The sequence below is a fragment of the Eschrichtius robustus genome, chromosome 12 (assembly GCF_028021215.1).
Source record: "Eschrichtius robustus isolate mEscRob2 chromosome 12, mEscRob2.pri, whole genome shotgun sequence".
Taxonomy (NCBI): domain Eukaryota; kingdom Metazoa; phylum Chordata; class Mammalia; order Artiodactyla; family Eschrichtiidae; genus Eschrichtius; species Eschrichtius robustus.
In genome coordinates, this window is record NC_090835.1 from 20,636,360 (window position 1) to 20,649,735 (window position 13,376).

At 39.9% G+C, this 13,376-nt stretch overlaps 1 protein-coding gene across 13 annotated transcripts in view; it reads right to left on the minus strand.

The window, feature by feature from the left end:
* Positions 1-2,569: 2,569 nt before the first annotated feature.
* Positions 2,570-13,376, minus strand: part of MITF (melanocyte inducing transcription factor) — a 220,717-nt gene continuing 209,910 nt past the window's right edge. For 7 of the 13 annotated variants that reach the window (XM_068557786.1, XM_068557788.1, XM_068557785.1 and 4 more), the window contains 3 exons: positions 12,465-12,540; positions 9,010-9,181; positions 2,570-3,920 (listed from right to left, as the gene is read on the minus strand). In XM_068557786.1, the coding sequence (XP_068413887.1) occupies positions 3,519-3,920; positions 9,010-9,181; positions 12,465-12,540 (650 nt within the window). In that variant the 3' untranslated portion in view covers positions 2,570-3,518. The remainder of the gene's footprint in view (positions 3,921-9,009; positions 9,182-12,464; positions 12,541-13,376) is intronic. The other 6 variants (XM_068557793.1, XM_068557790.1, XM_068557792.1 and 3 more) reach the window with 1 other exon arrangement.

Below are 13,376 nucleotides of genomic sequence, written 5' to 3' on the forward strand. Positions count from 1 at the left end.
CTCTCTTTGTAAAGCGACCTCTCACTGAAACATTTAAAATAAAACTCCTATATCTAAAATGAATTCTTGGCATTTGGGGCTTTTAAAACTCCCTAAATTCAGAGGGGGGAAAAGCTGCATAATTATAGTTCATCTCAGTGCAAGTCATAAAGTAATCAAAAATCTTTAAAACCAAAAAGTAGTATCTTAGAGTGGCATTTAAAACAAAAAAAGTACTTACTGGCATTTAAAATTTTTTCATGCAATTTGTTATTCATTAAATCAGAAGAAAATGTGTGCTCCTATTTTTTGATAAAGCAAAAAAATATTCAAAATTGGCATTAACTAAACACAATTGGCCACCACTAAGTGAAAAACCAAATGCTTTAATGAGGCTATCAAGAACAACAGTTCAGTTATTTCATTGGATACATTAATATCGATCCATAATATACAGTGCTATGGACCATACAGAAATTATTGCTGCATCCAACAGCAGGTGACTAGTATTAACATTACAGTACCAAGCGTCCGCAAGAGACAGTCATTTGTCATTTTTTTTTTTCAAGAAATAGGGTTTTTTTTATATACTGTTATCAACATCAACGTTTCCCCAGTGCATTTAAAAAAAATATTAGTAAGTGCATTCCTTTGTGCTTTATTTTATATCTTTTAACTTCCTATGTATTTTATTTGTTCTTATTGCTTTAGTATTTTAAAACAACCAGAAAGAACTTTGTCATCCTATGTATGACCAGGTTGGTTGTATGGTTTTTTGGCAAAGTCAGAAGATTTGGTATTTCCATTGCCATACCCCAGAGGCAGGTGGACAAGTTTGGCATTTTGGTCACTCCATATGGAGGCCCAACCCCAAGTCACAATTCTGCACCCAGGGATGGGGGGAGTGGTGTGGACCATTCTCCTTGTCACAGACAGTGAGCTCAAACCACCGCCTCTCGGCTTAGCTAGTCTCTAAAACGCATCCACACTCTATTTGGCAAAAAAGAAATAAATAAAACCACTCCAGAGATTGCAGCGTTCTCCTGAGCTTGCTCACCTGCCCCCTCCCAGAAATTGTCTGTTAAGAAGAAGGGGATGGAGAAGCAGGCAATGGTGAGCTCAGGAGCTGCGAGCGTCAGGGCAGTGGTACAAGATGCCACGCTTTCTTTCAACAAAGCTTTCTATAAGGTGGCTTAACCCCGGCCAAATTCCCTGGGCCATGGGTGAGTCAAACTTGCTCTATTTTTAAGAACTCTCTAAATCAGCTAAGGAAAACCAGCATCATACCATCGCGATCTTCGACTTTTGCGCCCAGCTCCCCTTCCCCCATATAAATATGAAGAGAAAAATAGACACTGCTATGATTGTATCAATGAACACTATGGTACAATTAGCTGTTCATGCAGATTTGCATCACTATTCTAGGAAAAGAGCTGTACAATTAAGGGGGTTGAAAGAATGGGAACTAATTTTCCCTACCCCCTTAAGTCATAAAGCTGTAAAACTGATAGCATCATCAATGTTTCCAAGGATTCTCATTGCCCACCGTGCATGGTAACTATGCGGTTGATTATTTTCACGTAAGCCATCCATTCATACATCTGACAGTCCTTCTCTCTGAACCCTCCAATACCCATCACCAATTCACAGTTGACATTTAAACTGTTTTTCTTTAAAAAAAACACACACACAACACAAAAATACCTCCTGAATAAGGTTTCCTGATGAAAGAAGTTGGCACTCTGTCACTAAAATATATTTCATATTAAAAATATATGAAGGAAAATTGGAAGCTCTTATATTGTCTACATAGGCACCATGCTACACGTTCCTCTTGATTATAGATACCATCTTGAAACTTTCTCCTACATTACAGTTCAGTCAGTGCTAGAGACTACTGCTATATTTAAGGCACTTCATTCTGAATGGATATGCTTTATGCCACTTGCTATTCAACTGTAGGCTGCTACTGAGAAACTCCATTCAACAGCCTGCCTCTTAACACCATTTGTCATCTGTATAAAACATCTAGGCCTGATAGAATATATGTAACACTACTGTTATTGCATAGGACTATACAAGTAGATAATGCACTGAAACTAACTTTACAACATTGCTGTTTGTTAAAACATTGTTATCAAGTAACAGTAATTGGCCAATACAGTATTTCTCTCCTTAAAAACCATTCAGCAGGTTTGCTGAAATAAACCCCAATTTAAATCACCATAACGGGCATATTAACACTATGGTTATCATTCTCCAAGGATATTGCTAGTTTTATATCACTAAAAATAAATATGTAAGTTGTTTCTCTCTAGAAAGCCGGTTTTAGCCTATTTATACTACAGCTTAAATGTGTGGAAAATAGTTCTGAGACTGTAATATACAAAATATTCACAAAGCTCTCTTTAAACGCAAGACCTTGCGTAAAAGTTTTCTTTCATGTGTGTACAAAGAATGCGGAAAACCACCAGTGAGTTGTAAAAATATCGAAAACTTGCCATTTTAAGATGCATATTCTTACAAATTAATACAAACATATTGAAAAGAATAATGATAATAAAGAATCTGTACAAATCAAATGAACAGTAAAACATAATTTAAAAATAAAAATAGTAAAGCCAATTAGAAATGTGCCCAGTTTGGTTTTCTTATCAAAAGCGAAATTGAAGAGGAAAAAAAAAAAAAAGAGGAAATCTTTCAGTGCTCCTCAACATTTTACTTTGAGAGGACATTAATTTCCATTTCAAAATAAAATATATCTTATGAAAAATTGAATCACACTCCCTGATGAGGAAAACTGTAACAGAGCACAGAATGAATGAGAACAAGATGAGACCCCATGTTTCAGAGCCTTGGTCTATATCTCCCTTCAATTTCAGTTGCACCTAAGGTATCAGTTACATTTTCTAACCAGACAATACACATGAAAATGGGTGCATTTTTTTTTCTTTTATGGAATATAGTATTTCTTTAAATAGTTTGCAGTATAAAGACTAAATGATGCTAAAAGGGTACTGTATCTTTAAGGCAGTACCAATGAATCAATACATTTACAAAATGGAAAAGTGTTAGTATGGATTTCTTTTTCTTCTTTTCTTCCCCACCCTCCTCCTCTCTCTCTTTCTCTTTTCTTTTCGTTGCTTTACATTCTTTCAATTAAACTTTACATTTCATTTCCAAGGAAGTCACAGGCATGCAAAGAGCAAACCAAGTTTCCCCTGAATAAAAATGGACAGAAATTTCTCTGATGCAAAAATCCTCTTGCTCTGAAAGCCAAAATCTGGGGTGAATTCAGTTCACAGATACTGTACATTACCATACAGTACTTTGGAGGCATTTGTAGTTGTAAAATAGAATATACAAGTCTGTTTCACAAAATTCTAAAAATAAAATATATCCTGGGCTATTGATAAAGCATGAAAAAAAATTTTTTCATATTAAAGGAAAATGATCAATAAAACCCCTTCAGGTAAATTATTAAATCTGCTAATCAAGAAAGGGAGCAGTTTGTGAGAATGCGGAGCAGGGAGAACCTGCTAGCAAGCGTGCTCGGTTTCTTCCATGCTCACGCTGCTCCTTCGGCTGCTGGTTTTGGATGCCCCAGGGGACACCGAGGAAAGAAGTGGATCAGTTATGCCAACAGGAGAGAGAGTATCGTCCATGAGGATGTCTTCCAGTTTGGATCCCATTTTCGTGGGAACGCTATAGGCTTGGCTGCTCTCGGTCCCAGCTCCAAAGTTGTTGTTGAAGGTGATGGTGCCGTCTGTGAGATCCAGGGTCGTTGTACATGTTAGGTCTGCGTGCTGTTGGAGGAGGTCTTGGCTGCAGTTCTCAAGAGCGGGTTCCTGCTTGATGATCCGACTCACCAAATCTGGAGAGCAGAGACCCGTGGATGGAATAAGGGAAAGTCCATGAGCTCGAGCCTGCATTTCAAGTTCCTAAAAGTAAAATAAAAATCAGAAACTTAAAGAGGTGGTGCACAGAGGATTGTAGGACAGTGAAACTACTGTACAATACATGATACTATAATGACGGTTACATGTCGTTACGCATTCGTCCAAACTCAGAAGGTGTGCAACGCCAACAGTGAACCCTAATGTCAAGTAGGGACTTTGGGTGATAATGATGTGTCGCTATAGGTTCATCTAGTGTTGAAATGCCCCACTCTGGTGGGGATATTAATATTGGGGGAGGCTATATACGTGTGGGAGCAGGAGGTATACGGGAACTCTCCACACCTTCGGCTCAATTTTGCTCTGAACCTGAAATTGCTTTAAAAAGTATTTTAAAAATATCAGGGACTTCCCTGGTAGCGCAGTGGTTAAGAATCCGCCTGCCAATGCAGGGGACACGGGTTCGAGCCCTGGTCCGGGAAGATCCCACATGCTGCGGAGCAACTAAGCCCGTGTGCCACAGCTACAGAGCCTGCGCTCTAGAGCCTGCGAGCCACAACTACTGAGCCTGCGTGCCACAACTACTGAAGCTCGCGCGCCTACAGCCCATGCTCTGCAACAAGAGAAGCCACCGCAAGGAGCAGCCCGCGCACCGCAACTAGAGAAAGCCCGCGCGCAGCAACAAAGACCCAACGCAGCCAAACATAAATAATAAATTAATTAATTAATTTTAAAAAATCATACGTTTGCAAAAAAATAAATTGTGAAAATAAAAATTTTTTGCTCTTTCAAATTAATAAACACCGTATTTCTTAAAGTACATAGAGTATCACTGGTAATACAGTAAATGATTTTTAGGTGGTATATGGATTTTATTATGTATGAAATACAGAGACAGTTTCTCATAGATGTTAATGTTAACAGGGAGGATAAGTTAAAAAATGTAAAAATAAAATATCAAAATGTGAGCTGATTGAAGGAAAATAATCAGTAGATAGTACAGGTCTACGGTCCCTACACTGTGCAGAGATATCTACGGGTACTATAATGAACTCCCAGGACACTGGGGATATTTTTAAAGTTTCAAGGGGAATGCACCCTACTGTGAGAATGATCAAACTCAAGACAGTTTTACAGTTTTAGTATTAGATTGTGTTACATTGTTTCCATCACATCATATCAGCACAAAGCCGGGTCTCAGGTAGTTGCTGTGATTAAAAAAAAAAAAAAAAATGAAAAAAAGAAAAAACCAACTCCTGCATGAAAATCAGTGTGGAATGGGAAACGAGGGTGGCAGTGTCCAGTCTGACTCCAGGGTTGGAGAAGCTGTGCAGTGCCTCACAGGCACACATATCTCACTAGTAAGTAACGTGGCTATTTAAAAATGAAATTAAAATGCGATTTTTCTTTCAATTTATATGTTTTATATTTTCAAATGGCTACTAAGTTGTTAGCACCTAACAAGGAAATGGTAGGTATTTTTTCGGTCTAAGGTGCAATGAAAAAGTTACTAAGATATTAAGGGCACTGGGAACTAATAACGATTGCACAGTAATGGCAAAAGTGATGAAAATTCCATACAAGTAACTGAAGTTTGGGATGCATCATTTAACCCATCTCACCAAGGCAAAGGGAGTTGTTTTTTTTTTTTTTAATTCCACAAGAAAGTCCTCAATCTGTTCCTACACTTTCTTCACATCCTTCCTATTATGGACTGAATTGTGTCCCCTCCCCAAAATCTTATGTTGAAATCCTAACCTCCAGGACCTCAGAATGTGACTGTACATGGAGATAGTGTCTTTCAAGAGGTGATTAGGTTAAAATGAGATCCTTAGGGTAGGTCCTCATCTAATATCGGTGAGGGGAGATGAGGACGCAGACACACACATAGGAAAAGCCACAAGATTGGGAGAACACAGGGAAAAGGTGGCTTAGGACAAAAGCCACAGAAAAACCAACCTTACCCACACCTTGATCTTGGATTTCTAGTCTCCAGAACTGGGAGAAAATAAATCTCTGTTGTGTAAGCTGTCTAGTCTGTGGTATTCGTAATGGCAGCCCTAGGTGCCTAATTCACTTCCTGAGTGTCAGAGACTTGCCCCAGTGCCTCATTTCAAATACCTTCCAAACAAGCTCTTTTCCTTTTCCCTTTCTGAGTATGCCTAGACCACCCTCCTACAATGAACCGTAAAGACCCCAATTGATCCTGAAGAGCAATTTGCTTCTACAAGCCAATGCCGTCTTCCTATGTTTGTGGTACAATAAAAATAACAGAATATACATTTGAAGCAAGTCACCTTGCGTCATGAGAGGGGGAAATGTACTCTCCAACAGGACACAACCTTTCAACCTTTGCCCACAAGCCTAGAAACACATGTTCCTGAAAAGTTGTGTTCAGCCTGCACTAAAGGATGTTTGATTAGCAAGGTCTTCCTCGAGATGCAGTACAAGAGATGGGAGGCTGAGATGTCACACCAGTATCTGCATGTTCCTTCACACAGTCTCCAGACACGCAAGTCTCCTTGGGCATCATCTCAAAGCCCTGGGCTGCTTGACAAAATCGCAGTCCCAGTGACAGTAAGGCTTCATGCTCTTTATTCTGTGAACAGTTTTGCATGTATCACTTAGGGTGAAAACGAAAGGAACCCCTTAGGCCCAAGCTGAACACATGCACAACTGTAAACCTACGCCCACGTAATAAGAACAGCACTCTCACACGTGTAGTGTGTCGTAAATAAAAAAAGAGTTGGGTTAAGAGAGGCATCCATCTTACTCTAATCTTTTGTTGTTTAATTTAAAATGTTTACCAGCTGAATAAAGTGTTACTTAGATTGCTAAATAATGTGATAGATCTCACCTAGAGAACTCAGGCTCATTGCACAGCACAGCTTTCCTAATTAATAATGTTTTCCATGATACACAGAAGTTCTAAAGGCTGCTTCACTGACACTGGAAGAAACCCAAGACATCGTCACCATGCAACTTCCAATTCATATTTTTCACGGTATTCGTATTTCACACAAGTATATACGTTTGAAACCTTAAAACAAAACCTAGCCTGTCCTTCAAAACAGTTATTGTATTTTATTATTTGTATGAAGAAATGACGCATTAGTACAAGTTGCTTTTATAAATAGGTATATATACTAAGTACAAGAGACTAAAGACCCGTGTCTGATTACTGAAGAGATGGAACATAAAACCAGCAGCAAAAGCCAAAAAAAGAGAAAGCAGGGAAGGGGGATTTTCAAATGACACATAACCTCTGTTTCACTACCAAGATTCCAAAAGGCACCCCCTGGAGGAGAACCACCTTCTGTCTCTCTGACCCAGGGCTGAAGACCACTGCCATGACATGAGAGACGTGACATCTAGAAATGTCCACAGTGTTGTGGGGTATTAACAAGCTTGGAAATCAGAAGTCAACGACTCTGTTAAATAAGTTCAACATCAGGGAATAACCACCACCAGGCAGTCTCTAAAGTGCCATACTCTACGCTGCCACTCCATCGTTAGTTGCATTGGAAACCTGAAAACCAACCATTGCTCTATGGCGAAACTGGGTACAAGTGGGTCCATCTACTTAAGAAGAAGATACAACGTCATCGACCCTTATGGGCTGGTTGTGTTCAAAGTCAGCAAGTAAATTAAAATAACCCTAGCCAACTCCTTTAGTCATTAGCAAGGAGTCAGTTTTTCTCTCTCTCCTTCAAGACAGTTCCAGAGGAAGTTGCATCTTTATATTCAGCATGAAAAGCCAAGTGATGACAAAGCACCAGGCGCTGATATGGCAGGGATCCCCCATCTCATGGTTATGTTGGTATGTATGCCCCTTAAATGGAATGACAGATGAATTACGTGTAGAATTAAAATTAGTATCTCTCCCTTTAAGAGTGTGTAAGCTAAAGATACATATGGTATAGCTTCATCATCTGTAACTATTTCCAAAATTTATACCCTGATGATAAGACCTTCTGGGTGTCCCAGGTTCCCTGTAAACATGAGCTTTGACCATGGACTGCACCCCACTCAATACTAAGGTATCTTTGTATTTAACAACTACTCTCGATTCTCATGATTTGTAGTAGTGATGGCTATGGACTGAAGTCTATGCTCCCCAAAGTTTACATGCTGAAACCTAATTCCCAATGCGGTATTGGGAGGTAGGGCTTTGGGAGGTGATTAGGTCACAGGCGGGAGGCCTTCATGAATGGGATAAGGGTCCTTATGAAAGAGACCCCAGAGAGGTCCCTCACCCCTTTTGCCCTGTAAAGTTACAGCAAGAAGACAGCTATCTATGAACAAAGAAGCAGGCCCTCATCACACAACGAATCTGCCAGTACCTTGATCATAGATTTCCCAGCCTCCAGAACTGTGAAAAATAAATGCTTGTTGTGTAAGCCACCCAGTCTATGGTGTTTTTGTCACAGGAGCATGAATGGCCAAAGACGCGCTACAGAGTTGCTATGAACACTGAATTAGTGAATGCCGAACCATTGTTCCTGGAGGAAACAGAGGATTACAGTCCTGCAAGCATCTGCACACAACATTTCACCAACCAATCAACATGTAACTTTGTTTTATACGTGTTTCTGTTTAAAGTCACCTTGTTAACTACATATCATTGATTCATTAATATTAAACTCAAGGCCAACAGGACCACAACTCATGCCTGAATGAAACTTCTCTCCATAAGGCACATCACAGCCTCCCTGTGCTTAGGAAGATGCGAAAGCATTTCGGGGCCATGCTCAGAGGCCACTTTAAACAGCAAATCACCCAAAAAACCCACAAAAATGTGAAACACATGGCACTAAATAGACAGCAAAAAAGGACACTTGTTTCAGTATGAGCTGAAACAAGAAGACAGAGCATCGCCTTGCCCAACCTAAGTTAACTAGGAGCAAACGCACCAGCCAAGTCACATTTGCCATGCTGCACATGTCTGCAAATGAGCGTGAAAGTGCCACAAGTGTCGATTTGGGGGTTTCAAATAAATTTTTACGAGGAAACAAAAATCACAAAGCGGAATCCACAAATAATGAGTACAGACTGTATTAGGATCACATAAATCAACTCCCTCATGGCTCATTATACTTCTTCTGCCATCTTCAAGTCACTAACATGTAGTCACCTTCACCCTGCACACGCCTGGTACCTGTATTCTGAGTAACAAGTGCCGGTTGGCGTGCTCCAGCTTCTTCTGTCTGTTTTCAAGCTCTTTAGCACGTTGCTGTTCCCGTTGCAACTTCCGGATATAGTCCACAGATGCTTTTAAAATGGTTCCCTTGTTCCAGCGCATGTCTCTGGGATGAAAATGGAAGGAAACAGACTGTTTTAGGATTGGAGGCTCCATGAAAATTCAATATTCAGAGCATTCAGTTTCTAAAGGTGAGATAACAATTAGAAGTTGAGAATCGCTATCATTCATTGAGTGCTGGCAACGCGCTGGACACCGTCCACCCATAACTTCTACGTTATCTTCTTTTACCCGGACAGGCGCCTGGAGTCAGAGGGACGTTGTGCACGTGTTGAATCAGAGATGATTCAACTTGCCTTCAGTCCCAGAGCTACGTGAAGGTGGAGTCAGGACTTAAATTTAGGTCTGCTGATGACAAAGTCAATACTCTTAAACACTATATTCAATAGTTATAGATTTCTAGGACTATAAAAGTTAACTCACTCAGATAGAATAAGTTATGATTAAAAAAAAAATTCTGTGAGATCCCACTACTTGATTGTATGCGGCATAAAAATGGCATCCTTGGGTTTTATCATGAATATTACCATGAATATCAACCTCTCTCCGATCTCCACCTCCTCATCTACAAAACAGTGATACCATGCTTGTATGAGCAGGCTCATAGGTATGTTGTTAGAATCGAAGGAGGCACTTTCTATGAATATGCTGGGAAAAGTTTAGAATGCAGTTCAAACAATGGAGCGGGCATTGTGTTAAGGACTTAACGTGGTAATTACCATAGCTATCTTTAAACAGCATTTACTGCATGACAGGTACTTTTCAAAGTGCTTTACAGCTCATTTAACCATAACAACCTTAATCGGTAGGCACTAATATTATCCCCATGTTACAGACTGGAAAACAAAGGCACAGAGAGGTTAAGTAATTTGCCCAACGTCACACAGCCTGGAAGTGGTACAGCCAGGAAGCCTGAAGAATCTGGTGCCAGACCCCACGCCCTAAACTACTCTTCCTCTTATGTGACTGAGTGCTCAAAACAACTAGACTAGGTAGGAATATTCTGATCCTCCTTCCCCCTTTTTTTTTAACAGATGAGAAAAATGAAATATGAGAATTCTCCCCCAAGACAGACATCTAGTAGGGGACTGTTTTGGAATTCAAACACAGGTAGCCTGAGCTTGGTGCCTTTCAGTTTTTAAACACTATAGTGCTACTGTATTCCTATATGAGAACATTAAGAATGCCATTAAAATGTAGGTAAAAGTGAGTTGAAAAGTCTAGAGCACCCCAGAAAACAATTATAGAATAGAATTATAACTAATAGTAATATTTTTATAGTGCTTTAAATTAACCTGAGCTCTTTTATAGAAAATATTCATGATGATAATGACAATGATGAAAACAAAAACAATTTAATGTACGGAAAACCTCCTACCCCATAATCTATAGCTGCTAAAAGGAGATCGAAGTATCAGCTGGGACATGTGAATGGAGGGCCATTAAAACAAGCCACCAAGTAATTGATCCTCATATGGGTTAGACGAAGAACAACACAGAAGCTCTCCCATGGGACGCTGAATTACAGCCCCCAGGGAATTCCCAGGGGTTGATCCCTGGGGTCTGGGCACCAAAGATTGCAACCCAGGGAGGTGTCCTGAGATACTCAGAGTGAGCACAAAGGCAACCCGCTTAATGTTCAGGGCTAAGAAGAGAATAACAGAAACTTCAGCCGCCAGAGAGAAATAAAATTATAATGAAAGATGCCTTCACTAGGCCAGTAAGGTGAGAGACCAGTACTGAAACACGCAAGCAGCCACTCCGTTTTTAAGAAGAGACTATTCCAACCAATTTTCTTGGGTTTTACTTCCTTGTGAGACCCAATTAATCAATTATGCTTTGGGGTTTCCAAACTTTTTTTTTTTTTTGCAACGAGAGCGACCCTTTTTTTACACAGAAGTGTAAACAGATCCCTAATATATAAGTCAATAAAAGCAGATCTACTCTAGGGCAGGAGAGGGGATGGGGCCGAGACCGTGATCAGCTAGACTATGTCTCTATAGCAGCCCCAAAGTCTGTTCCAGAAACCTGGTATAGGAAACCCCCCATACAGATTGCAGTCCATTTCAGCTTGAAACAATGCCTACAATTAAAGATTGTTATCAGTTCAGATTATAAACACACAAGTATTCTAATACAACAGAGAAAGAAGATATGCAAATAGAGGCTTTCACTGCAACCCCATAATTTCATAATATGTTGCTAAAGAGAGCCACGTGCTGCAGTTTAAAAGAATATGCTAAAAAGTGAAAGCTGATAAAGAATAGGAAAATGGGAATTCAATTTCAACTATCATGCAAGACTGACTATAGGAAATGAAGGTCACAGCCCCTTCGTAGGATGCATTTGTGCTGCAGAACTGAGATTTTGAATGTTTTGAGTTTCAAAACAGCTTTCCTTGAAACCTGGGAAGGCGAAATGTTGATGATGGAGACTGCGCTTGAACATTCATCAAAACCACCTTAGAATGGGCAATGGTTTTATTTTATTTTGTCACAAATTCCCTGACAATAATGTGAATAGCAAATTTAATATCCTTGCATGAATAATGCTTGATTTCATCTTTACATTTTATTAGGTAGCTAAAAGGTCATATTCAAAGGCTAATTTCATAGACCGCCTGTGGGAGCCATTAAAATGTATACATCTTAGCGCCCCTTACTTCAAATGGGCCAATTTCTAATGGATAAAAATTGTGTATTTGTTGTCCTATTTGCTGACACTGCTGGTAGGAAAATTATCTTTACAACCGTTATCTCTGAAAGAGTGGCATGAGAGACTGAAAGTTGAAATCCAAATTAGCTGACCTGTGCTTATAAGAGGATTAAAAATTACTTTTTCCTAGATTGGTAAAACAAAGGGCATGTAATTTTTGGGAAAAAACTTGACCTTTTGTCTGCTGAATATTGTTAAACTTGAAATCTCCAGTATCAGCTCTCCGTGCCTACAGATATTGTATGAGGTTGTTGGCAAACAAATAGCTAACAAATCTTGCTTTATCAGCTACTGAAATCTCTGTCCTGCATGAACTGATAAAAAGAATTTTTTTAGTAGTTCGGTGTTTAGTTGCCAAGGATTCTCAGATTTCAGGAAGTCACCTCCTCATATCCAAAGCTGAACAGCTCATGTCCAATAATACTTTTGAACAATTCAGTTCATTTCTCTTGAAATTTCAGCTTGATGAGACTAACCAAAAGAAAGGTGCAAGTATTCACAAATGGAACCAAAGGGAGAGGGGGTACTTCTTTAGTTTTTATAACTGTGTGCTTTTTTGCAACATATGAAAAAACATTAAGGTACGAAAAAATATACAATGCAATGGTACTCACGGATCATTTGACTTGGGAATCAAAGTACCTAGTTCCTTAATGCGGTCATTTATGTTAAATCTTCTTCTTCGTTCAACTTCAAGAAAAGAGCACAGGAAAGGGCTATTAGTAATGGTGACATGTACGCATTTAGCATATCTCATTAAAGGCATGTGCATATTAACTCTGCTGGGTCAGGACAACAGAAACTTGAATCCGTATTTCCTGGTTATTTTCCTAGTTCTGGTACTGAGGATAAAGCCCTTTTAAAAATGAGCTAGGGGCTTCCCTGGTGGCGCAGTGGTTGAGAGTCTGCCTAACGGTGCAGGGCACGCGGGTTCGAGCCCTGGTCTGGGAGGATCCCACATGCCGCGGAGCAGCTGGGCCCGTGAGCCACAGCTGCTGAGCCTGCGCGTCTGGAGCCTGTGCTCCGCAACAAGAGAGGCCGCGATGGTGGGGGGCCCGCGCACCGCGATGAAGAGTGGTCCCCGTTTGCCGCAACTAGAGGAAGCCCTCGCACAGAAGCTAGGACCCAACACAGCCAAAAAATAAATAAATAAATAAATAATTAAAAAAAAAAAAATCACACACTTCTTTAAAAAAAAAAAAAAGAGCTAGCTTTGCATAGAACTTTATCATTTACGAAGCCCTGAGACTGTAATTTCTCATTTGACTCTAGTAACTCCTGAAATTGGAGTTACCATCCTCAGTTACAAATGACAAAACTACCTTGGTGATATTAGGGACCTGACAAGGACACCCAGTAATAAGTGGAGAACAGCCTGAACTCAACCCTGATCCTCCAGACCAGGGGCAGCAAGCTTTCTGCAAAGGGTCTGATTGTGAGTACTCTGTGGGCCAAATAGCAAAATTAAGCATATTATTAGGTACTTACACAGCAAGAGAGAAAACAGATTTCCACAAATTTTGTGT